General features: G+C 39.8%; 1 protein-coding gene across 2 annotated transcripts in view; it reads left to right on the plus strand.

Moving 5' to 3' along the window:
• The window catches only part of COP1 (COP1 E3 ubiquitin ligase), a 212,900-nt gene that overhangs the window by 101,393 nt on the left and 85,647 nt on the right, over positions 1-25,860 (plus strand). For both annotated transcript variants that reach the window (XM_075067916.1, XM_075067915.1), the window contains exons 13-15: positions 1,317-1,425; positions 3,302-3,383; positions 13,499-13,615. In XM_075067916.1, the coding sequence (XP_074924017.1) occupies positions 1,317-1,425; positions 3,302-3,383; positions 13,499-13,615 (308 nt within the window). The remainder of the gene's footprint in view (positions 1-1,316; positions 1,426-3,301; positions 3,384-13,498; positions 13,616-25,860) is intronic.

The following is a 25,860-nucleotide window of genomic DNA, read 5'->3' on the forward strand; positions in this document are numbered from 1 at the left end:
CCCAACTCCTGATCAGAGACAGGAGGAGTTGATCCAGACTGTGGGGAAGATCACTGAGGTGAGCAAATCTGCCAATAAGCGCAGGACCCACCAAGGTAGAGGAGGAACTTTGTCAAAGTATATAAGGCTATAAGTAGTGTTTAAATAAAACTACATTAATTAAAACATGCTAGCTAACACTCTTCAGAACATCACCTGTTTTCCTAGGGTAGACATGCCGTAACTGGGTTATCGTGACTCAGCCTCTAAGACCCTATCTGAGCTGCCAGTTTTAGAGAAATTTCCCTGCATTGCATTCGCACCATTCCAGTGACAATGGGAATGCTAGCATAGATTGACTGAGTTTATCAAGGCTGTAATAATCTAAGCTAGTTACTCTCTCATAGCTATTTGATGACCTATGTGAAATGGATCAGTATCAGTTCAGTTACTGCTACATGCATCACAGTTGACAGCTGGCACTTTTTTACACTAGATGGGCCAAAAATTTTGTGAATGCGTGTTCTAGATTCTCTTACCCTTATTGAAATATTTTTGGGCACCACGCTTGAAGCACATTGCGAGACCAGTGAGAGGAAGCTGGCACTATTATTGTCCATGTTGTACCTGTTAAAGGGTTTCACTCTTCAGTATTAATCAGATGCTATATCCTTCAGGACTGCTCAATTCAATATAAAATACAAACACAACCTATATATTTTCTCTGATCCCTGTTTAGAGATCTCCCTCAAATCTTCCTTTCTCAAGTGTCAGAGGAGGGCACTCTTTAAACTAAGAACGGAATAAATAGTCTATTTTGTCTGTGTCGAAGAGGTCATAGTCTCCTTGCTTTTTTTTATCCTTTGGTACCAGTGTAGTTCTATATTTTACAGCTGTAGATTGCATTAGTAGACTTCTGCTTTTGGCATCATGGTTAAAATTGTGGCTTTTAAGGAGCTAAAAGATTAAAATGTTTTTTTCCTTTTTTAAAATTCTGGATTTCTGTGTGAGTACAAACACATCGTAGAAACAGAGCTGTGGACAGCATAAAACATATAAGTTGCAAATAATATCTTGAGATGGTGAACTGCATAACAAAGACATTAAAAACACTTATGTAGTTTGTATGCTAAAAAGCTTTCCAAGTTTCTGATGCTTTTTGTTTTTTCCTTGTCTGATTATTTTAATAAAAGGCAACTGAGCCAAGATTGCTTTGGCCTGTCCCAAAGTACACAAAGATCCTAACTGCCTTGAGCTATTGCAGACATTATTTTTAAGGCGTATATAATATAAGTAAGATGGTTTGTTTGTTTTTTTGGGATTTTCTCTTTTCAAAGCTGTATCAGCTGGAGTAGCTACCACAAGAACCTGTTAGCCAGCAGTGACTATGAAGGCACCGTCATCCTGTGGGATGGGTTCACAGGACAGAGGTCAAAGGTCTACCAGGTAAGTGCAGTCACCAAGCAGTACCATTTTCTTCTTTGCAAGTGCCATGGCTTCAAGTCTGTGTGCATATTAATGTTCTAATTAGGGTGTTTCTAGTAGTGTGCTGATGGTGGTTGCCTTGATGGCTGCATGAGGTGAAATGGTTGCATCTACAGTAGGTGAATTCCCTTGGCTAGGAGAGAGTTACCATGTGTTTGACTGTTCTATAACTCCATTGAGCAGTGATTCTTCAGCAGTGACCAAAGTAGCTTCTTATCACAATAGTGAGGCACATGGCAGCCTTTAAGCAGTGATGATTGTGTGGCTAACCAAAACGCTGCTGCTAGGGTGCAGATCTGGGAAAAGGAAGAGGAGAGTTACTGGATTTTTAAATTCACTTTTTTAATGTGAATTTTAAAAAAACAAAAAAAACTCTCCTGCATGGCTGTTTCATTTCCATCTTAGACATTTTTCTGCTGTACACTCAACCGTGATTGTATTTGTAGAAGGCCTAAGAAATAGGAGACAAGCGCACACTGCAGAGAGAGAGTGAAAAGATTGAAGTAGTGGAGCTACAGGCAGCCACAGCAGATAGTCCTGCATATGGGCCAGTAAAATAACAGCACACAAACAGAATAGGTAAATGTAATCAAGCACCTATATATTAGAATTTATTTTCATCTTATCTCCTTTATCCTGTCCTAACATTACTTTTCCATTTAGTCAGTTGTAATGAGGGCCACTAGGAAGGTGTGAGATCGGAACTGAGAAGTTGGGAGAGGAGGTGGTGGACCACTTCTTAACAGTATATGCGAATTGCTGCATAGAGCATGCATCTCCCTTTGACAGTTAAATAGAAATGTAAGATTTTTACTTAAGTTAAACAGCAGCTCTCATATTATTGTATATTAATCTGTATCATAAGGTTCTGTGTTGACATCCTTTTATCATATGTATGCCAACTAGAAAGAGATCTCACTGAACACAATGAATCTTAATATTATGAATTCGAGGACAATTTATTGATATAGTATAAATTTTCATTATGAATGCGAAATGGTGGAACTGGAGTTATATTCCAACTTTTACTTGTACTAAAAGAAACTAACTCCACTTCATTATTTAAACTCCCTATCGATTCTTTTGTCCCTTCTTCCAGATTTTCATAAGTTGAGGGATGTGCACACACATATGCTGTATACATATTTGAAATAGTGCTTGGAACATTGTGCTGGATGTTTTTTTTGTGCCCTCTTCACTTCTCTTCTCAAGCTTTGTGAAAGTTTGAAATAATTTAACTAACCTTCAGGTTTCATTTTACAGAACGTTGTGGTGCTAGTATATTAAACCTTCCTCATCACTTACAAGGAAAAAGCACTCTGACTTGAAATTACATGTATATGTGTGATAAACTACAGTTCCTGTGACCACTTAAACTTTTAATATTTGAATGAATGATACTCCCCTTTTTGGACTTTGTAAACAAATTCAATAATCTCATTGTTGAAAGATGCATTTTAACAGTATTTAGACAATTCCTGCATGTTTTGCTCAAACAAAATGAAGGGCCACAAGGGAGTAGTAACAAACCAAAATACATGGTCATGAAGTGTCCTCTGAGATGAGCAAATAAGCAGTACTTTAAAAACAAACAAATCCCATCCTGGATGTAGCTTGCTAGTGTTGCCATTTTTTGGGGCTTCTCTTAAACCACACAAGCATCAGTTTGTGTGAGAAAAAAATGTATTTAAGATCACTACTATACATAGTGAATGTCCATATCCAGAAATTCCATCTTAATTCATACCAAACTGCATATGTTTTGCTTTACTGCGTATTTTAGTGCTGGGAATTATAAAGTACTACATTCCAAATATTTTCCTCTTTCTCAAAACAGGAGCATGAGAAAAGATGCTGGAGTGTTGACTTTAACTTGATGGACCCTAAACTACTGGCTTCAGGCTCTGATGATGCAAAAGGTATTTTGATTTTTAATTCTAGTGCCAAAAGCTGAACTCGTGTATTCCCTATGCTTGTCAATATAGGATGTGTGAAGTAACTGATTCCTTGACTGACTTAGTGTAACTGACTTCCCCAGGATATTATAGAACCATTTATGATCAGATGAAAAGAGGGGAGAGAGCTTTGTCTAGAGCGGTCTGAAAAAAAGGGAATCTCTTTCCTTGAAAAATTTCGTTGTGGGTTTTTTTTTTTTTGTTTTGAAACATTTTGTTTCAGGGGAACTGAAATGAAATGTTCTAGCTTTCTCTCTGTCTGCACTTGTCAGTTACTGAATTGCCATAGAGGTAGAGAGCCTGGACACTCAGCCTGCACCTGCAGCTCCTGGAACTGGAGAGGCAGAGCGCTGTGGCTCTGACTGTCACCTGGAGCTGGTGTGGGAAGCAGTGCCCTGGCACTCTGCCTTGGCAGCCCTCTGAAAACTTTTGTCAATTTCACTTGCTTAAAGTGAAAATAACAAGAGCCTTCCAGGTGGGCAGCCAAGCAGCTGTCATTTTGACTTTTTTTTTTTCCTTAACCAATAGAAAATCAAAATCTTTCAGAAAAATTGAAATATTCTCTTGGTAAATCTTGAATCTTTTTTTGTGAAGTGGCCATGTTTCATTGGAAAATCATTCAGATGAAAATTATGGATCAGCCTTAGTCTAGGCTAGGATTTATGGGGAAGGTTGTATATCATGTTAGCTAGTACAATCCAACTGACATCTTCTTAAACTTTAGTGTAGCCATAGCAAGTTTTATTTCAGCATGTGCCAGACTGATAGTCTGAAGATTGAGGAACTTTGGTTTAAAAAAAAAAAAGTGTGTACAAGAAAGGGAGTGGCTACAGATAAATGGGTGGAGACTGAGAATGTCCTCTCTTGCTTTTATCTAAGACTGTCTAGTAAATGATGATAAGGCATTAAGGATCATGCACAGTGAGGAATACCTTGTCCTGTCGCATGTGTGACATGTTTTTTGAGAAACTTAACAGCGGTGTGAACAAAATTGGGTGGTGGTCAGCAAAGCATGGGAACTGCAGGAGTAGATATTGGGAATGAGCTGCTCCTTGCCTTCACTCCTCCCAAGACTCCTTCTGGGCCCTAATGACCCAGGATTTTGGAGTGCCCACCAGGCACACCATTGTGTCCCACTGCTTGAGCACTGCACATTGGAAACAATACAATTTCTATAAAGGGGGAATGGATAGAACTGAAATACATAATCCTTCTACTTCCCTAAAGAACTGGACTTTATCTGCAGTCAGTCTACAATATCACATTAGTTATTAGGCAGTAATTGCTTTTAACTTCCTTCTGCAGCCAGTGGGGATCAACTCTCCCAAATGGGCGCAAACAGCTTTGGACAGAGCTGTTCATGATTTTCTTTGAATGACAAATTAATTTTTCATAAAACATTAAACCTTGCAAGCCTCTGCCCCCTAAATTGCTTTTAAATTCTGTTTCAAAAGGAAGTCATATTAGTATTTCTTAAATGTGTTTGATGTTCTCAAGGTAATTGGTAATTTCACTTACAAAATGCAGCCTTTATGATGATTTCATATTATGGAGATTTTTAAATGGCTTTTAATAGATTTTTTTCTTCTTCTTCTTTATGGTGGAAGTCAATTCCTTTACAATTAAATGTAATAACGAAAAAGTCCCACTGTATAAATGATCAACCTTTTCATCATTTTGCTCCCCATTCATGCTGTGCATTTAAAAAAAAAAAAAAAAAAAAAAAGCTTATCTTCCAAATAGACATGCATTTATTAGCATGGTAAAGAGCTGTCCGCCTGAGCTGACTCTATAAAACAGGGCCTCACATCACAGCTTAACAATTCTTTTCTGCAGAAACTGTTTTAAAAAGTGCAGTGTTTACACACACAAATTATGTATTAATAAAGACCTGCATTTTCTATACAGATCCTGCCTTTCTATTCAAATAGTAGTTTTCTTTAAAGGTATATAGGTTTTGTTGGGTTTTTGTTTTTGTTTTTGTTTTTTCTGATCAGGCCTGGGCTAGTGTGTTTCATCCCCCCTCCTTATGCAGTCTTTTCACTATTTACATATATAACAAAGACATCAGAGGCGAATGCCAGAATTGGAGACCTATTTAAAAGTATTTTAAATAAGTGTAGCTCTTTTAAATGCTATAGTGGAGAACTGTTTGCCAGACATCTGTTAGCCAAATGTCAAAACCTGCTACCTATCTGGTCAGGGTTAACACCTGGTGGGAAGCCCAGCACTACCATTCTGTTCTTCCTCGCAACTACCCCTGATGCTTGGATGTGTGGGCACTGAGCTTTCTATCTGTAGTTATTGGCCGTGTCTGGAATGATGGGAACTGTAATGCATTGGTGGGAGAGGTTGGGGGGTGAGATCTCCTCCTCCCCCAGCTCCTTTTCTGATTGCTGAGTGTGGAAGCTTTACTAAACTTCCCTCCTCATCCCTGCTGCAGGATGTTCCTGTCTCTCTCTTTCCCCCTTCCCCTTTCAAAGTGGTGACAAGGTGTTAGATGCCTGGGTACTTGGTGCACTGCAATGCCCTTTGCCAGATACACACACATTGAGGAGAGTAATTCTGTGATCACTCCTCTGTCAAAGATCAGACACAGCAAAAGGAGCTCTGAGCAACAGAATGCCACTGGAACAAAGATTGAGTCTGATATAATTACAGACAGCATGTCAGGGCTATGCATACCATTCCATCCTCTTCATTAATCAAATATCATCTAGAATTTGTTTGTGGGAATTCTCTGTATATTGTCTTCCATAGGAGAGAATTGGAGCATAGAAGCACTCTGACTGCAATTGTTCATTGTATTTAAAAAATCAAATTATATGTTTAGTTAGAGTATTTGTAGAGCTGTCTGCTGCTACACAGGTAGCTGAGATTTACGCACCCAAAGACATATGACTGTTAGAATGTTGGCCCATGTTACCAGAGCCCTGAGAAGCTGCATAGCCTTCTGTTTTCTTGGGATATTTCTATAAAATAGAAGACTACAATTCTAATTTAACCGGTAAAAACGTGACTTTAATTAACTCTGGGTCTGGTAGGCAGTTGACCTTGAAACTGTATAAATGAAAATATGTAAAAATACCTACTTTACCTTCCTGAAATTTTTAGAAAGGAACTTGGTGTAGGTGTCATTAATACTATCTACGTATTGGGACCCTCTGAACCACAGTAAGCAGGGAGTTGGAGGTCTCCTGAGGCTTGAAAGGACATCTTGTAAGGCAGATGTGACCTCGTCTGCTAGAAACTCTTCAAAGAGGGATCTCTTGACCAGTTCATGGTGGAGACCACCAGATGTTCTCCCATAGTGGCCAGATTTTATAGTTGATCTGTCTCTGAGAAGAGAACCACATATGGGCCATCATGTTGTCTTTGTTTTGCCATCAGCTCTGTACCCTGCCTACTCTTGGAGCATTCCTGGGCATGTGCAAATACCTATTGCCAAACTTCAGTACATAAGCATTATTTTAAACATTGGTGGTACGAATAAGTGGCCAGTTTATTAAAGGAAACAGAAGTTTGTGCAAAAAAGTGTCCCGTGGTGACTGGTATGACCTTAAATTCTTACTATTGTAAATACACTTTTATTGCCCCATCTCAAACAGTTGATGGGAATTTAAACCTGGTTTATCAGAGCAGTTTTTTTCCTCAAATTGAAAAATAATTTTCAGACATAAGTCACATTCCTTTCTCTGTATTTTGACTCTTCCTACCAGTAATATAACTTTCAGACATTAGAATGATCATTGATTGAAACTACCTGTGACTGACTGCTAAACATGCCTTCAATAAAAATGCTTCTTAAGCAAGTTTTGGTAACCTAGTCATAGGCACAGAAATAGATTGTAGGGACCTGCAAGAACCTGTTATGCTCTAAGTACAAAGCCTCTGAAAATGTACAAAAATTAACAAAAATATTTCGATATAAATTAACTATATAATAGGCAGCATCCATACCTCTCAACCTTCCAACTTGTGATGGGCAAGCAAAATGTGGCAAATGACCAAACTCTGGGTGTAGTTGTGCCCTGTTGTGCCAAAACTGATGCCATGATAATACTTTTTAACTATAAAAACTGTTTTATAGATGTTTCCTCACTCTGTGAATTTAATTAAATCAGCACTTCAAAAAGAAAATGGAGGAAAAACAAATTTCATCATGTGACATTTCAAAGAAACTCTCCATGGTTTATTTCCAGAGATTGAATCCTGGACCTTCAAATCCTGAAGTCAGACCTCTATCACTTGAGCTCAAAGGATAATTAGTGGACTACCTACTAGAAGGGTTTTTTAGACCCACTTTGCCAGTGGGTTCTGTTCTAGGAGAAAATGAAGTCTAGTGGTTAGAACAGTGTGGTTGGCCTGAGTGCGTGAAGACATGGATCTGCCGTCGTAGGCCTGGGTTCTATTCCCAGCTCTGCCTGAAATGGCCTTGTGCAACTTCTCAGTTAACTTACTTGTAAAATAGAATACTTGAGTGCTGTCTGGGTTGGGGCATGAGGCTTCGTGAGGTGCACAGAAATTAGGGCTTGTGTATTCAAACAGTTTCTGTGTGGCAAGCTGGGGTGTGAATATACTCCGTGCTAGCTTGCTGCAGTCTAACTGCTCATGTGCATACTGCTGATGTGTATTAACAGTTCGTTAGAGTGCTTTGAAGTCAGTGCTCTAATAAACTTCACATGTGGACAGCTAGACTGTGGCAGGCTAGTGTGGAGTAGATTCACAACTCAACTTGCTGTTGTTTAATTGTTCACGTAGACAAGCCCATAAATGGCTTTCACAGATAAGAAGATCAGAACTTGTCTGTAGGTCAGGGGTCAGCAACCTTTCAGAAGTGGTGTGCCGACTTTTCATTTATTCACTCTGATTTAAGGGTTTGCGTACCAGTCATGCATTTTAACGTTTTTAGAAGGTCTCTTTCTATAAGTCTATAATATATAACTAAACTATTTGTTGTATGTGAAGTAAATAAGGTTTTTAAAATGTTTAAGAAGCTTCATTTAAAATTAAATTAAAATGCAGAGCCCTCCTGGACTTGTGGCCAAGACCTGGGCAGTGTGAGTGCCACTGAAAATCAGCTTGTGTGCCACCTTTGGCATGCGTGCCATATGTTACCTACCCGTGCTCTAGTTGTTTGTTCTTCAACTCTAAACTACAGGTTATTTGGCTGGGCAGAGTGCCTGTGTGTGGAATATTTCTAGGCTTGGCGATCAGACGCCCTGATCAGACTGAAATGCTGTTTGTCCCACAAAATTCCAGTACACTTGAGAGCTCAGTGGGAGGTTACTTTTCATTTTCATTGACTCATGAGTTTGGAGTAGAACTTAAGGCATCTATGAACTAGTTTCTCATAATGTGAATTAGTGAAGGTAAAATATTCTCTCCTCCATCTAGATATAGAAATAATGAATACGCGGCAGTTCTGCACATAAACATGTTGATTAGTTGTAGTGAACTGAGCGAGTTAGTTCAGGTTTGCAGAATTGAGTCCATGGAAAAGAAGGGTGGCCTGGTAGTTAGGGCATTGTCTTGGGAATCAAAAGATCAGTGTTCTGTTTCCAGCTCTATCAAAGACATTGTATTTAACCTTGAACAAGTCACTTAGAGCTTTAATGGGAGCTCCATTTTTGAAAATAATTTTAAATGGAATTTTAGGTGCACACTTCTTCTGAAAATCAGGTTAATTTCTGATGCCTCAGTTTCCCAGTTTATGAAAGGAGGATAATTGCTTACTTCACAGGGGTTTTATGGCTATATTCATTGTTTGTGGGGTGCTCTGATACTACCAAGAATACCATGGAAAAGTAACTAATGCGGTAATAGTTTATGGAGAGAGCGACTGTGAGATGAGAGAACTGTTCTCATCTCGTAACTTAATACACTGACCTAAAGCAATGTCTGCATATGGGATGATGAGGGAAGCATGATCCTTTAGTGTATGCTGAGCTTAGAAATTGATAGGCAGATGGACTAATTTTAGAGAATGGGCTCGGTGATACTGTGTCCTATAGCAAAATCATATTACCTGGTGCATCTTGTATATAAATAAAATGACTGTTCGATACTATGAATGTTTTGTGAAGAATATTAGCTAATTTTCATAATGTAGATGAACACTGCAGCGAATAGCTTCCTCTTATGGAGTGTTTGTCCAAAGCTCTGACCCATAGTAGGTTAATTTATAAACTAATTAACATTTGAATCAAAGCACCAATCAATTAAACAGAAACTGGATAAAATTAAATCAATTTAAACCAAGAGCTGCTTCCCAGACATCTTGTTTTTGTGAGGTGTGGATGCTTGGCCACATGGAGAGATGCGGCTCTCTGTGCAACAAAACTAGGCAAAGCATGTTTTAAGAACAGTTGATCTCGTTGGGTAGTTTTGCCTCATCAGCACAGTTCTAAGTGTTATCAGGGCATCTGTATTTTATAATTACCACCTCAGTCTCAACAAAACTGCTAAGAATCACAGTAAGTGAAGCAAAACTCATACAACCAGAGTTTATGAACCTGTTGTATACACATTTATTTCCAGCTAAAACATGACTTGTTATGTGGTTTTATGTTTTTTAAAGTTAGGGGGCAGGAGTTGGTAGGGGGGAGGAAATCACAAAAAAGCTGATAGCACTGTTCTAATCAGAGCTCTTTATGTTCCACAGCTATGTGGTCATGGAAGTTGCTGTGGAATCTAACCCTGGCCTACCAATTGTAACAAATTTCTTTCTGGTTTTTATGAGCACCCGTATTGATTAAACAGCAGATGAGCTCACCAAGATCATTCGACTTTTTGTGATCCGAAGATGATTTGAATGAAATTGTGCAAAGGTGAAAGGCTAGTGTGCTGAAAACCAAGCCCCTGATTTATTTGTTACAAAATTAAGATCAGCAAAGAATCCTGTGGCACCTTGTAGACTAACAGACGTTTTAGAGCATGAGCTTTCGTGGGTGAACACCCACTTCGTCAGATGCATGTAGTGGGAAATTTCCAGGGGCAGTGTGTGTGTGTGTGTAATGTGTGTTATGTATATGTACTGGTGTATGTGTGTATATATAATATGGTATATATATCATGCAGCAAGCTAGAGATAAGGAGTTAGTTTCATCAGGGAGGAGGAGCTGTCTAAGCAGTTGAGGTGTGAAACCAGGAGGAGAAACTGTTCTGTAGTTGGCAAGCCATTACAGTAATTTGTTTAATCACTAGAGCTGATGGAAGCAATTTGCAAGATGAACTGAAGTTCAGCAGTTTCTCTTTGAAGTCTGGTCCTGAAGTTTTTGCGCCAAGGGTGCCCCATTGGGATTATCCTTTTCCCTATGGAAAAGGATAAATGGACACACATCAGATATTAGGAATGGCAATGTACAAAAACCTGTAGGAAAACACTTCAACCTCCCTGGCCACACTATAGCAGACCTTAAGGTGGCCATCCTGCAGCAAAAAAACTTCAGGACCAGACTTCAAAGAGAAACTGCTGACCTTTAGTTCATCTGCAAATTTGACACCATCAGCTCAGGATTAAACAAAGATTGTGAAAGGCTTGCCAACTACAGAACCAGTTTTTCCTCCCTTGGTTGCATATATATATTCATACACACACACACACACACACACACACACCTACCCCTGGAAATTTCCACTACATTCATCTGACGAAGTGGGTATTCACCCACGAAAGCTCATGCTCCAAAACGTCTGTTAGACTATAAGGTGCCACAGGACTCTTAGTCTGGATCTGTAAAAGCAGCAAACATGGCTACCCCTCTGAAATCTGAAAATTAAGATCAAGTATCTGCTCATTATGTTGATGTGGGACCAAAAAGAGAATTACCCATATTGAACACAGTTTCTACCTTGTAGAACTTCGTTGGAAGGCTGCGTAATGAGTATTCAAAACAAGAGGCTGCATGGGACATACGTTTGCGAGGGGCACTACTATGAGCTGTGTATTCATTTGACTCCCACAAATACCCATAGACTCTAGCTTTCAATCTAAGGAGCATTATCTGCTGGCATTACGGATTTTTTTTAAACCACAGAAATCAGAATTACTTGCTTCCTGTGCCATCAGATCAATAATGCTAATGTCCTCTGCTGTCACTGCGACATAAGCTGAGCTTCTGTTGGCATCTCTTCTTCAGAGTGAGAAGCTAAAGCTTTTATTTGCTTGAAAAATTCACTCCTACCCCCTGACTCCAGATGAGGCACTATGTCATTTAGTATCACTTGGAGGAAGAGAAGGTCCAGGCCATCCTTGCAAAACTGTTTATTATTTTTTAATGTAGCTGGTTGTTTATAATGCATACTATACTTTTGGTAAATAAGAATGGATTATTACTGTCTGGAAATTGATAGCTGCATGGAATTTATCTCTTTTCATAATTCTTGTATGCAAATGTAGTATGTATCAACATCTGCGTTTGATGGGTGTATGTGATACTTTGTAATGGCTCCAGACATCTGTCAGATATTCCCACTGTACTGTTTTTAAAGGATGCATCAATATGCTCCAAGCATTGCTGTTACTCTCACATCTTTGAAAGTGTCCTCCAAAGATGGCCAGAATTAGGGCAGGCCAGGAGCAGCACTCCCTCCCCTTCCTTCATGTGAACTATTAAAATAAATAAAGGGGAGAGGGGGAGAGTCCACTACCCTTCCTGTGAATAAGCTGTCCCCAAGCTCAGTGGTTCTATAGGCATCTGTCCAGAGGCTATGTCTCCTCCTCCTCTGAAGCTCCTGGGGAGTGGGGTAATATGGGGAAAAGCTAATAGACTGGGGCTATAGCAATATTTTTGTGTATCTTTCCTGGAGCTAAAGCAGAGTGGTGGTTTGTTTTTTTTTTCCCCACCTTCCTCGTGGCCAGTTCTGTCCCCTTCCCCTCCACAGAGGCACCAAAGTACCCCTTCTATACAGAGGAGGGATATCTATCCATAGAGGACCTGTCACATGCAAATCTATGTGAACCCTGTCTGTTTTCATACACTGTTTGGGGAGAACTGCCTATCTGCATAGCCGCTATCCAATACGTAGTTGCCTTATCCCCCACTAGAGCAAAAGGGGGAAATCAGGAGGTATAGTCTGCTTCCTGGGCTGCTTTTGGGAGAGTGCAACAACACAACACCCTTTCCTCTGCGCTCCTGGCAAAGCTGTGAGTTAGCCCACAATTTGCAGTGTATAACCTTCCTTAAAGTTCACGGTTGACTGGGTGGATAGTGCTTAATATGCCTAATCTTTGTGGGTTTAAATATGTACCTTAAATGTGTACATGAAGCTATTAGGGGAAAAAACCGAAGGGCCTCAAAGACTCTCCATCGCTTCGTATTTGTGAAAGAGACCTGTCTAAGCAGGCATAAAATATAATCACATGTATGTGGGTATTTGTGTATACCATTTCCCCTTCTAGAGTAGTCCAGTACAGATTAATCTTTATTTATGTTTACCTCTACACAATAGTCATTCATGTGGATTGAATTTAAATGTAACAATAAAAAGTAATGACAGGTTATACCCCAGTGCAGCTTTTTTTCCTCCTGGTACCAATCTTTGAAGAATGGAAAACAAATTGTTCTTACTAGTTGTGCTTACAGATACATTTAAATGAAATCTATGCAGAGTGGTTACAACTGAGCACGCTGAGCAGGAGTTCTTCAGAGCACAGCTGGATGACAGAGTAGGTAGAATATCAGCCTCATTGCTCTTGGTTGTACAAGTCTGAGGTCCAGTAGCCTTGGCATACTTTGATTACAGTATGCAGCTAGACACCTGCATGAGGTTTCAAACGCCACAGGAATGCAGGCTTGAATTCTGTGATATTGTTTATATCGGGTGTGTAGAAGTGGTAAACTACTGTTGTGCTTGAGAATGTGCTGAAAATTGCTCCATCAACCAAAAGCTGCCTTTTAGTACCCACTAATTTTGTTCACCCTCTCAAAAATATTAATGTTAATGAAAATTCCTACAAGCGTGTGATGAGTTTCTGTGGGAACCTATTTGAGTACTGACCATGTTTTTAAACCTTTCAAAAAGCATTTTCAGCCTCACTTACTCATTTCTGTCTCTCTCGTTTTGTTTCTCCTCAGTGAAGCTGTGGTCTACGAACCTGGATAATTCAGTTGCAAGTATTGAGGCCAAGGCTAATGTGTGTTGTGTCAAATTCAGCCCCTCTTCTAGATACCATCTGGCTTTTGGCTGTGCAGGTAGGTAACCAGTGTGTTTTTATAGAGGAACAGAAGGTGTAGGGAAAGAGCAAACAACTCTCAAGTTTCTGACTGTTCCTATTTGCAACCAAACAAGATACCCCTCTGAGGCCAGATTCTTCAAAAGACTCCTGGGCCAGACTTTCAATTGCTCAGACCTCACAACTGGGGGGTTGGATTTCTACAAGTGCTTTGCGCCCAGCAGGCTGCTATTTTGACACTGAGGTGGCAAGCTTTTTGAAAATCTGCTCAATAATTCTGATGTTTAAATGGAAGCTGAGATCTCTTGAAAAGTCTGACCTATGAAGAAACTAAGGCCTTTTGTACAGGGCCAATTAGACCATGGCACACTGGGCGATGAATCTGTGTTACAGTAGCCAGCTGCCACCTAATTATCTATGTGCACCCTGCGGATGTGTTAACAGCTTGTTACTGTGCTTTGAGCTAGTTCCATCTAAGAGGACTAGATCATAGTGCTCCAACAAACTGTTAGCATGCATCAGCAGGCAGCACATGGACAGTTAAGTGGCGGCAGGCTAATGTGAGGTAGATTCCTACCTCAGTTTGCTGTTTAATGGCTTGTCTACACAAGCACTAAGCCACTATGAGAAACTAATATCTCCCAGTCTTAAGAGATACTTTTACACTTAATTATTTTGTATTTCTTGCCTGATGAATAGTTGCGGGTATGTATCACTGTATGTGAGGCACTGTAAATAATACAGAACTAGGGATGCAGTTGTGGTTGCACTGCAGATGCCCTGTGAGACATAGGTTTAATGTACGCATATGGAGTTTTACTCTTTTCCTACTGCTATCATTCTCCTGTTTCTGGTCCTCTGGGCTAAAAGAGGGATCTTGACTGAGACTTTCTAGTGGCAAGACTGTGGGCAGGAAATGACATTGTTTTAAAATAGTTTAAGTTGATGACCTCACTAGAATTTCAAAATGGATGTAGTTTTGAGAAATGTGTAAACCTAATTTATTATTGTACCTGGAAACAGCTGAAAACATGCGGTGCCCACAACTGTTTCATTGGCATAAAAATAACACAACATTTCCTTCCTTCCTTGTGGCTTTAATGCACTTGTAACAAGAATTTCTGATGTTTTGTACACTCTGAACTTTTGGAGATACTTAAATACCATGTTTTTACCAAGAGTTTGCCATCTCATTAAAAATTCACAATTCCAGGCAGGCTTTGCTTAGATTGTGACTCTTAAGAAGGGCGATGGGGGAATGAATTTTTGATACGCTGTAAAAATGAATTGAAGTTGGAGTGTGTAAAACATTGATTTGCTTGATAAAGGTAATCTCACAGGTTTAGTAAACTACATGCAAAAATAGAATTGAATTACAATATTAATCAGCAATATTAGACTGTAAAGGACTCTTTATGAAAGATATTAGGGAAATGAGTGCAAGAATCACACTGACAGATGGAACAGCTGCGAATAAAATATAGGTGTAAAAGACATCAAGCACCAGCATTTTTTCCTGTTAAATGGCAATCATGGTTATCTGATTTATCTAAAATGTACTGGGGCCTAAACTTACAAAGCACAGGTGGAAACTAGATCAGAATCTAGGGAAAATGTTAAAATTGCAAGACATGGCATTAAAGCAGTCCAGTATGGTTTATTGAACATTTTAGACTTTCATCCTATGAGCAAGATTGGATTAAGAGGCAGTAACGTGTTGGAATTATTTGGAGATTTTTTAAATGACTCTGCATTTTGAGAGTAGCAGAAAGGTTTGACTAAAATGTTGTGGAGCAAAATGGCATTAATAATGGGGAGAAGTAGCTGGGGGTGGGGGAAGGTATAAGTTGAGATTGATGTGTCTAAATTCTGCTTGATACTTGGGGGAGTTGTCTATTAATCCAAGTTAAAATGGATATCTGGCCACTTAATGATTTGCTATAAGAATCCTGTGGAGGCACTGAAATGATGAGAGTGACTTGCGCATAAAAGCACTTTTAATGGATCTTGCAGTCACCAACTTGTATGAAAATAATTGATGAAATAGACGACAGAATGGAATAATTTAATAAGTTCAGGAACCCATTTTTAAACTTTACAGTGAAACAAAACTTTGATGTTAAGTGCAGAAACAGGCTGTGAATACAGTTCATAGTATTGTTGGGTAGGCAAAGGGATAGTTATTTTGTTTCTCATTTCCCTTGGATATACCAATTTCAAATGTTATAATGCTTACAAATGTTATTTATTTTAGAAGGAAGGAAATATAGGTTATAAATGTAACAGTTTTAGAACTGCTTTTAGGCTATAAAACTAATAAGGGAATAATAAAAAAGGCCTTCAAGAGAGCAGTATTGGAAATGAAACCCCCTTTGAAAGAAATGGCAGATCAAAAACATACAATCCCATTTTGCCATCACTCTCAGCACCCTCTGGGAACCTAAGACTGTCTGTAAAACACACTCATTGACTGAGAACTAAAGTAATGGGCTACCATTATGTAAAATGTAGCATCTCTGTCCTCAACCCCATATACATTCATGGCAGGTTTTTTCCCTATTAGGTAAATTGATGTTTCTTACTTTTCAATGGTATAATTAATTTGTAACAAAATAGCCAATACTTTATGGTATTACACATGCAGTAGAATTTTGTACAGTATTCCTGTAAAATTATATGAGCAGAAATCCTACTCCAGGTCTCACATTCTGTTACTTTTCCTCTGATACTTTTTGGTTTGCAAATGCCTCACACAGGGAGGGGGGGAAATGTTACGCACCTTACAGGACTGAGAGCTCATGTAACAGCCAATTATGCATGTGTTAAACATGAAACACAGCATGCCTCTATATACCAACTTCATGAACTCAGATCATGACATGAGATCAGCAGTTCTCAAACTTCAGGAGTCCGCATTCCATATCTAAAACTCCAGAGTACTTTGCAATACCACCTTTATGATTTTAATCAGTGTAGTTATGAAGGATCCTTCTACTGATGATATACTAGTGGGGGTTTCTAACCCACCTGTTATCAGGGGTATGCATGTCACAGTTTGAGAACAACTGAATTAGAATGTTTTCAAGAGAAGAGCAAAGTTTTGTGTGGTGACGGAGCTTCATGCTTGATACTGCAGACATAAATGGATGAAGCAAATTATAAGACCAGTATGGTGTGGAGCACGTTTTCAATTCTCTTCATGTATGCTGAGTAGATTATAGGCTGACGACTCCATGGGGCGGAACATTAAGGTGGCTGAAGTCCCTTGTTTGCGAAGTACAATCTTCACTATTTCTTGGAATTTGTGTTTTAGCGTCAATTTTTGTGAAAGCTACCTAGTCATTGCTTGAGGTACATATTACTTGCAATCCAATGTATCCTTAATGAAGTCTGGTATGAGGGCATGCGTAAAGGAAACTTGCACCCTTGTGTTTGTGTATATGCTGTCTGTATCGATCACCAAACAAAAGGAATGTACTGAAGTACTGAGGTGATTTTGATTCTGATCAGAGACCAGGCAGCAAACTTTTTGGCACAGTCACAGTGAATTAGGGCTCTCTGCTCTAATAGCTTTGGCTACTGTTTAGTTACTGATAAAACTCTGCTAACTCTCCTAGTCTGCCCATTGTAGTTCATATCATACAATTCCTTTTGATGCAGAACAATCCTTTGTATTGAGCGCTTGTCCTGGCTCTCTCCCTTAATTGGTGAAGAGAAGAAAATGGAAGCAGATCACTTAATGGTAATTTCTAAAAGGAGGACATGTGGTCTGGTAGGCAGAACTATACACTGAGAGTCAGAACAGAGTGTGGCTCTGTCAATCGTGCACTAGACTCTTGGGGCAAGTCACTGAGGCCCTCTGTGCCTCGTTTTAGCTAATGGGAATAATAGCTACAGGAAAGGGGTGTTGTGAGACCTAGCAGGCTGTACAGATTTTGAGATCTTTGAAAGGTGTTATATAATTATATTCCATAAATATAGAATATTTACTTACAAGCACTTCTGCTTCCATGTCAAGTATTGAACTAAGTTCACGTTAGGTGCCCTGGAGAAGTACATGTGGCTCAACTGGCATTTTAGCCACTCCTCTGGGACAAACCCACAATAACTTTCTGTGGCTAATGCTGATATGACTTGTTGTGTGTGTTGGACAGTTAGTTGACTCTCTGAAAGCATCACCTAAAGCTCATTTTGACAAGATAAACTAGAACAAACTGTATGTTTGAGAGAAGGAATCTGCTTGATGTAGGACTTCGGGTTTCAGATTTAGGAAATATATCTCTTAAAAGCACAGCCTCACTGTGGTAGACGGAAGAGGTAAGAAATTTGTTTTACTGCAACCTGACAGGATCTGCCACAGGGGAAAGGGCATTTAAAGAGGGAAAGATCCAAGCTCTCTGATTTTAATAAAATATTCTATTTGCATGCTTACTGAGTTGAAACATTCTGCAGTATAAGCTGTAACCACTGCCGAATACAAAATACAGGTAATTTTTGTGGTCTCTTCCTCTTTCCTTTAAAAAAAGATAGTATTTTTTATCCTGAAATTAGTGATTTAAATCATGACCAAAGTTGTTGTTCTGCTCCCGCAGTAACACACTGATTTTCCAGTAGCACATCTTAGAAAAACAAGTTAACTGAAAATGTATGCAATTTGCAACTAGATTATTGTTCAGCTTGTCCAGTTTCGGTGCGGCTAGGCTGTCTGTGTTAACTTCAGCGAGCTAAATATAGCTGATAGCATGGTGAGAATAAAATAGTGCTGTAATGCTGTTAACAGCTACCATTGACCCTTTATTTCCCATATGTAGTATAGAGATCAAGCCATCAGAATTCCCTGATTCCTAACTCTTGACACTAGAATGGTCTCCTGTTGGCACTATTATGTATTTGTATTACCCTTGTGGCTAAGAGTCTTAGCCATGAACCACAATCCCATTGTGCTGGGTGCTTTACAAATACAGAACAAAGACAGCTCTTTGGAGGAATAGGTTTACAATCTAAGATTAGATAACACATAGATACGGGTGAATGAGATTACAAGGAAACAATCAGACAGTTCTTGGTCAGCATTATCGGTAGTGGTCTCAGCCCACCAACAGCCTACCAATAAGCATCACAGACTGTAGCCATAGCACTAACTGGTCTCTCACCTTTTTGTCCTATCCATTTGTAGTTTCTTGCCCTTTCTTCTCCTCCTCCTACTCCATTCCTCTCATTTCACAATGATACTGGACTTGAACACTTCCCAGGAAGAACCTTTCCTTTAAAGTCTCCATTACCAACAGATAGGATTTTGCACAACATGTAGAAAACAGGTTTCTTAGCAGTGCAGTCCAATGAGGACTCCCTTTCCTACAAAAATCAATAATCCATCCTGCATTATCTCAGCCCCTTTCCCTGCACCGCTGTCTCCCTTCTCACTTATTCTGAATACACAGCAGGACCTTTAAAAAAAACAAAACAAACAGAAAAACCCACTACCACTCTTGCATCTTAAACTGCTGTGTTCTGCTCCTTCTCTTGTTCAGGTATATGGTGAAATGGCACGGGGGAAGGAATGTTTGTATTTAACTCTTTTTAGTGCCTCTAGTCAAAAATTTCCAAAGCAGCATTTTCACAGCATTTTTTGTACCTATTACGAGGCATGAAGAATTGGTTTATGCTATAGTTGTCCAAATGGGATGATATTAAAAGTGAATTTTATCCTGCGTGTTTATCAAATGCATGTCCGTCCGTCCGTCCCCCCCCGCCCCCGCTGCATCATGTGCAAGATTGCTTTCCGAGGAAATCGAGTCTAAATCCATAGTAAAGCTGTTTAAATCCAGGATGTTCTTAATGCAAGATGCACAAATGTAACTCTTCAGAGTCCATATGAAAGAGTTGGTAGCATACCAGCATCTGCCTGTTCATAGGGTTATACGTGAGCTTAAACTAAGAACCCTTTTTCCTCTTGTGCAAAGGTGCTTCCCTCTCTTTCTATGTTTTCTGGGGGAAGAAGGCTGTCTATTGTCCATTTTCTACATATCTATTCTATGGTCACCATAGTATCTGAGCACCTCAGAACATTGAGTTCATACTTGCAGCATCCCTGTTAGGTAGGAAAGTATTATCCCATTTTAGAGATGGGCAACCGAGGCACAAAAAGATGAAGGGACTTTCCCTAGGTTGTAGCAGAGCCAAGATTTGAACCCAGATCTCCCACTTTGCATTAACTGCAAGATCATTATCTCCCCCTTCAGGTTTTTAAGGGGTGTCAGGTAGCCAGTCCTCTCTTTTAGGGTCTTTAGAGGGCCCCATAATCCAGAGACCAGTTTCCTAGGGAACTGAAAAGTAGGCGGAAGCGAATCACTGGGATTCTCTAGTAACTGCATATTAGGGATTGTGGCATCTGCCTCATGCCTAGAGAGAACCACTTTTAAAATTGAGCTTTCCCAAATACAATAAAGTTGTTGTAAGCTGTGTGGTACTCTGAAAACATACATGCTTGAAATGCCTTCAGAACATCTTGATTTTTCTAACTCAAGCAACTTCACCTTATCAGGCTTTTATTTGCTTGTTCATGTTTGCCTGGTTGCTGTTGTGCTGAACTGAACAGATGAGCTAGGACTGGGAGTACTTTAGTGACTAACGTTCAGGATAGGAGGGCCTGTCACAGTATGGAAGGCCTCTGCAGGGAACAGAACGCAGTCAACAGTCTTCAGTATCACATAAATTCAGGATACTTGCAGACTTTGAATAATATAGCCTTAAATTCTTAAATGTATAAATCAAATGAATGCTTATCCAGTGGTAGTGACGTATAACTGAAGATGCAGGATGCCAGGCCAATGATAATGGCTCATGTTAGAACATGCAAGACACACGTTGCTATGCCGGTAGCTTTGTTTTCATTACAAGTATTCTCCCATCTCTTCCTGAATACCTCCATCCTGTAAACAAAAAGTCCTGATGCACTTCCAGTTCAGGACCACATCTGGCTGCTTCAGCAGCCTTGAATGAAGCTGATAATACACTGTATATCCAGGACAGACCACTTCTTGGACCATCTATATCCAGTGGAATATTGATTACTACAATAAGTGGAGCACTGACTTTTTCCAATGTCATGCTGTAAAACCAGTCTTTCAGGCTGCTTTAGATTTGTGTGCTTCGACTGCTTTGTGTCACTTCCAGCTATTAATGGAGGAGCAATGTGATATTAATGACCCAAAAGATAGATTGGGATTTTTCTAAGAGAATGTGAAGGCTTTGCAGTTAAAGCAAGTTCTTACCTTAATAGGCTCTCACTGGTAAGTACTTAGCTATATTGAAAACCTAAATTGATTGCTCACAATAGATGCTTTGGGAAACACATGGTATGTTTGAGGTGGGGATAGGTTGATAGATTGGAGTTGAGGTGCAAGTCACCTTTTTCTGTGAATTTATGGAGAGATTTTTTCAAAGACACAAAGGACAGTTAAGCACTGAGCTCACTTTTGTGTCTGAAAGTATCTTCCTCAGTGCTCTTGGAAAATCTCAAATGGTGACATTGTAGACTGAACTCTTCATCTGCAGAATAGATATGGATGGGGATGTACAGAGCTTTCCCATCACTGTACATCAGCCTTGACCTGTAGGGGTTGTTCTTTTGGGGTGTTCAGTTTCTGCACCCAGTCTTTAGTCTCTGAAACTACCAACAAGCTTACCAGTTTGGTGGTGGGTTACGTAAATGGACTCTTGTCCTCTTGGAAACGAAAACTAACTCATTCCACTGAGGTGATCAAACAGCCAACAGATGAAACCCTAGTACCACATTTGTTCTTATTTTCATTGAAGGAATCCTCATTGTTTCTTCACCCTTTCTTTGAAGGATACTGAGAGTCCAGATTCTGTTGGCTTGAGGGAAATCTGTGTGTTTCTGAAAGTGTGTTTCACTTAAATCTGCCCTGAATATTTTAACATTTTGCTTACTCTTAAAAGTAAACTGGGTCCATTTTTCTTAGCACAGTGTTCTGAAAGTTTCAATATTTAGTAATCCTCCCCTCATATAAATTGTAGAATGTACTTTAAGTTTCTACTTACTTTCAACTGCCATTTTGCAGCTACTGCTGCCTTGACAGGCACTTGCTGAAAATCTTTTTATGGCATCAATAGTGTCAAAATCTATGGTGCTAAATTATAAACCAGGAGTTGCAGCCAAACTGTACTATCTTGTACTTATAGCAAAGCTGGTTCATTTGTAGCCAGCACTTGAAGACCACCAAGGAGAAGCCCAAATGGTGTAGGAAATAGCACTGATGATGTGGAAGATTAATCTTACCTTCGTCAGTACCAAATCAGTTTTTCACGTTGAAGGTGGTCACCTCTTGTGATCATTAGATCCTTAAGAACTCTTCAGAAGAGTAGTTAAAAGTTTGAGTAATTATGTTCCTCCTAGTTTAAAAAAAAAAACAAATACAGCAACCCACACACTAATTTCAGCTGGATAAAGTGTTTTTCTCCTAACTGTTGTGTTGACAGTGTTATATCTGTGTTGTTCCCAGGATATAAGACAAGGTAGGTGAGGTAATACCTTTTATTGGACCAATTTCTGTTGGTGGAGGGAATAAGGTTTTGAGCTTCAGAGTTAATCATTGGGTTTGGAGAAGATAATTAGACTATCCAAACTAAAATGCACAATGGGACAGATCCTTAAGCATAAAGGGTTTACACACAACTATTGTGTAACCGTTTGGAGAAATGTTAAACAGTTGCTAGATTTCATCCCAGAAGTGGCTGCTCTTCGGTAGTGGGTGAAATGATAAAATCAGTTTGAAAAGCTTCCTTTGATTATCCAGAGAAAAGGATAAAGCTGTCATTAGCAGAAATTGATGTGTTAATTGTTTTGCTTAAATACTCTTTTTCTGCACATTTTCTTACAACTTAGTTGAAGTCATTTTGTCAGTATCACAAAATTATTCAAATTACAATTGAAATGAACCTTGTAATTCAAGAATAGAAAAGGCAAGTTCAGATTAATCTTTTCCAAATTGCTGTCACTACCAGCTATTGCTGTATCCCTTAGAGAGAAGAATGCTTTCCCACTTTAGGAGTTCCCAAGGCAGCAGTTTCATTTGGGAGTCTTCCAGCAATTTACTCAACGGAATTGCTTGATGGAATGGCACCTTCTGTAATGCTTCAACATATCATATATTTAGTATCATCATACTATGCTGTATAGGCTGCTGCTTAGACTCAAATTAACTCCTCCAGTTCCTTATTCACGTGCAGTACCCATTTAGGCGTTCTTAATGTGTACCATTTGCTGCATTTCACTGAAGCTTAGCGCAGAGCTGGTAAAGCCTGCAGCCCTTGACTCTGCAATATTCTAATGCTAGAGTTAGTAAACTACAGATTATGTCTATATTTTATAGAGATTTTATCATTATCTGAGCACTTAAGCATAGTAAGAATTCAAAGGGGAGATGATTCTACTAGAATCCCACACTAAAAGCTGCCTTGAGAACATTTTCTGAAAGTTACATGGTTAGGCAGCCAAATATCAGGAAATGTCAAATCTAAGGTTCCATATGCTACTGTAAATCTGCCCCCTCGTATATGCTTTGATAGAATCTAATTACCATACATTGCAGACTGTCTTCAATTGTTTTACCGTACATAAATGTGTATTATCTTGATAACATTTTTTTCTTGTACGTGAGCTTGTACATTGGGGCCATGCCTGCACAGTGGATGCCCTTGTGCTTCCCTCTCTAAGGACGTAAAAGATAGAGCAGGCAAAACCATCCCTCAGTTTCGTCTTACCCTCCATGACTGAGAAATGGAGTCCCTGTAGTTTCTTTTTTGTGCACTGTGCGGTTTTGATACCATTGTGTGTGTGTAGGTAGTAAAGCAATCGTCATTTCTCCTTCCCCCCCTGCACCCACTCCAGTTGGCTAGATATTAAAAAAAAAAAAACCTCTTATTTGTTAGTGACTTCCCTGGTACTGGGATTTACTGCACCCTGAAACAAGTCCCCGGGATTCAAAAGCTGACCTGTCTATTATGCAGCTGTTCCACTTAATGATGGTACCTCTTATGCCTTTGAGAGAGGCATATCTCTGTTAGATACTCAATCTGTTGCTGCATCTTCAAGAGGGCACAGATAGAGCAAAGCTTGTCTTAAACTCTTTGTCTTGGGGAACTCAATGAGAGCTTCCTTGTTATCTGTGGAAAGGGCCTATCAGGCCTGAATAGGCTTTCTCAGCAAATGCTCCCATGAGCTGCTGCTGACTTTTAAGTGACTAAAACCTTCATCAACTGAGAACAGAAGAGAAGCTAAGTCCTCTTCTGCCCAGCCCGAGAAGGGTAGGAAAACATTGTTCCCACAGTGAATGCAGACCCAGGTTATGCCCCCTGGCACCTAGTAAAACGAGGCGTAGCTTTTCTCAGCTCCCTTCCCCTCCCTTCAGGGACCCCTCTCATGAGTTCTTGATATGTAGCAGCTCATATAAGATGACAAGGGATCCAAGAATCGAACTGTGATGACTGACTCATCTTGAAAAAGATCAATGCTGCAGGTGAACAATTCCATTCACCTAATCCTATGTCTCTTCACCATGCTAAGTCTCAGGATCAACAAAGAAAAGTAATCACTTTACTCAAACCAGAGAATAGAGTTAATGAGGGCTGTATAGATTCCACATCAGCCACAGTATATCTACCACAGGAGATATTCAAGGCTATGGTAGACCTAATTAACCAACTACAGGCTCAACCACTCTGTCAAGAAAAATTATCACTATGCTGTTTAGAATTCAGAGAGGGCAATATGTCTAAGCATAAGCAAGGGATCCCAAAACTACTGAGTTTTGGTTAGCCCTAAAGAACATACGAAGTGTGCATATGTAGCAGCTACTGCTTTTGGAACCTAAATCCGTAACCCATTTGTGTGTGTATATTTATCTGCTTTAACCTTGTAAATAACTCATTTCTTTTTGTAGTTATTCTTTAGTTAGTTTATTACAGAATTGACTGCAAGCATGGTCTTTGGCAAGATATCTAACCTACAGTTAACCTGGGGTAAGTGATTGGTCCTGTGGGACTGGTAGTAACCTGAATATTGTGATTTTTTTGGTATGAGGGACCATCTGTCACAAAGACAGGCTTGCATGCATGGCAAGATAGACCAGAGTGTCCAAAGGGGACTGTCTAAGACTCCACGTTAAGGCCATTACAGTTCTTGAAGAGTTCACACTTGATGCTTGGTTGGTGAAATCTAATTATAGAACATGAAACCAGTTTGGGGTTTGTGCCCTAGTTTGTAACAATCTGCCCTTAGGTTTGCACCCACGTTTGTGAGCCACTCCAGACAGCCTGACTGTCTATCTAACAAGAAACCAATGTTTGAGTTACCTTTTTATGTGAGAATCCTCTGCAGATCCAGCTCTTTAGAATCAAAAAGGTCAAAGATTCACAAGAATTCCACAAAAAAATCCTACATTTCTTTCCCCTCCCCATCTGAGCCCTTGCCCCAGCAGATTAAGATTTCTAATGCTGTATGTCTCTTTTTCCCTCTTAATATGAGACAAGTTATTTAGTGGAGATTTTATGGGCTGTTCTGTCAAAAGCTTTAGACAGAGTCAATAAAAAATATCCCCAGTGGGCAAAGACCATTATCCATAGCCTGATGAATGTCATCCGTAACCTCAAGCCATAGGGAGCCTATCGAATCCGAAGGTTAAAAACCAGTCTGGCAGTTCCCATCAAGGCTGCTGTTCCCTTTATCTACTCAGCAAAGGGAGATACAGCTATCTAATGAAATGCTAATGTTGAACCACGCTTTAAAAAATGCAGTGAATTTGGTGCTAGTGAAAGAAACAAAAACCACTGAATGAAGCAAGGCATGTGGTGCAGGCAAGTGCTGTGCAGTTATCCTCACAGAGTTCTGTCAAAGAACAAAACTGCTAGGTTCTTCTTCGAGTGCTTGCTCATATCCATTCCAAGTAGGTGTGCGCGCGCCGCGTGCACGTTCGTCGGAAGAATTTTCCCCTAGCAACACCCGGCGGGTCGGCCAGGCGCCCCCTGGTGTGGCGCCGCTACGGCACCGGATATATACCCCTGCCGACCCGTCCGCTCCTCAGTTCCTTCTTACCGCCCATGTCGGTCGTTGGAACAGTGGAGTGCAGCTTAGCTGACCTCCACTTCCCTAGCTCTTCACCCGTTCTTCTACTTATTGTGTATATATATAGTTGTAGTTTTAGAGTTATAGTTGTTGTTAGTTCGTAATAGTTGTTAGAGGGC

Source organism: Chelonoidis abingdonii, chromosome 7 (assembly GCF_003597395.2).
Source record: "Chelonoidis abingdonii isolate Lonesome George chromosome 7, CheloAbing_2.0, whole genome shotgun sequence".
Lineage (NCBI taxonomy): Eukaryota > Metazoa > Chordata > Testudines > Testudinidae > Chelonoidis > Chelonoidis abingdonii.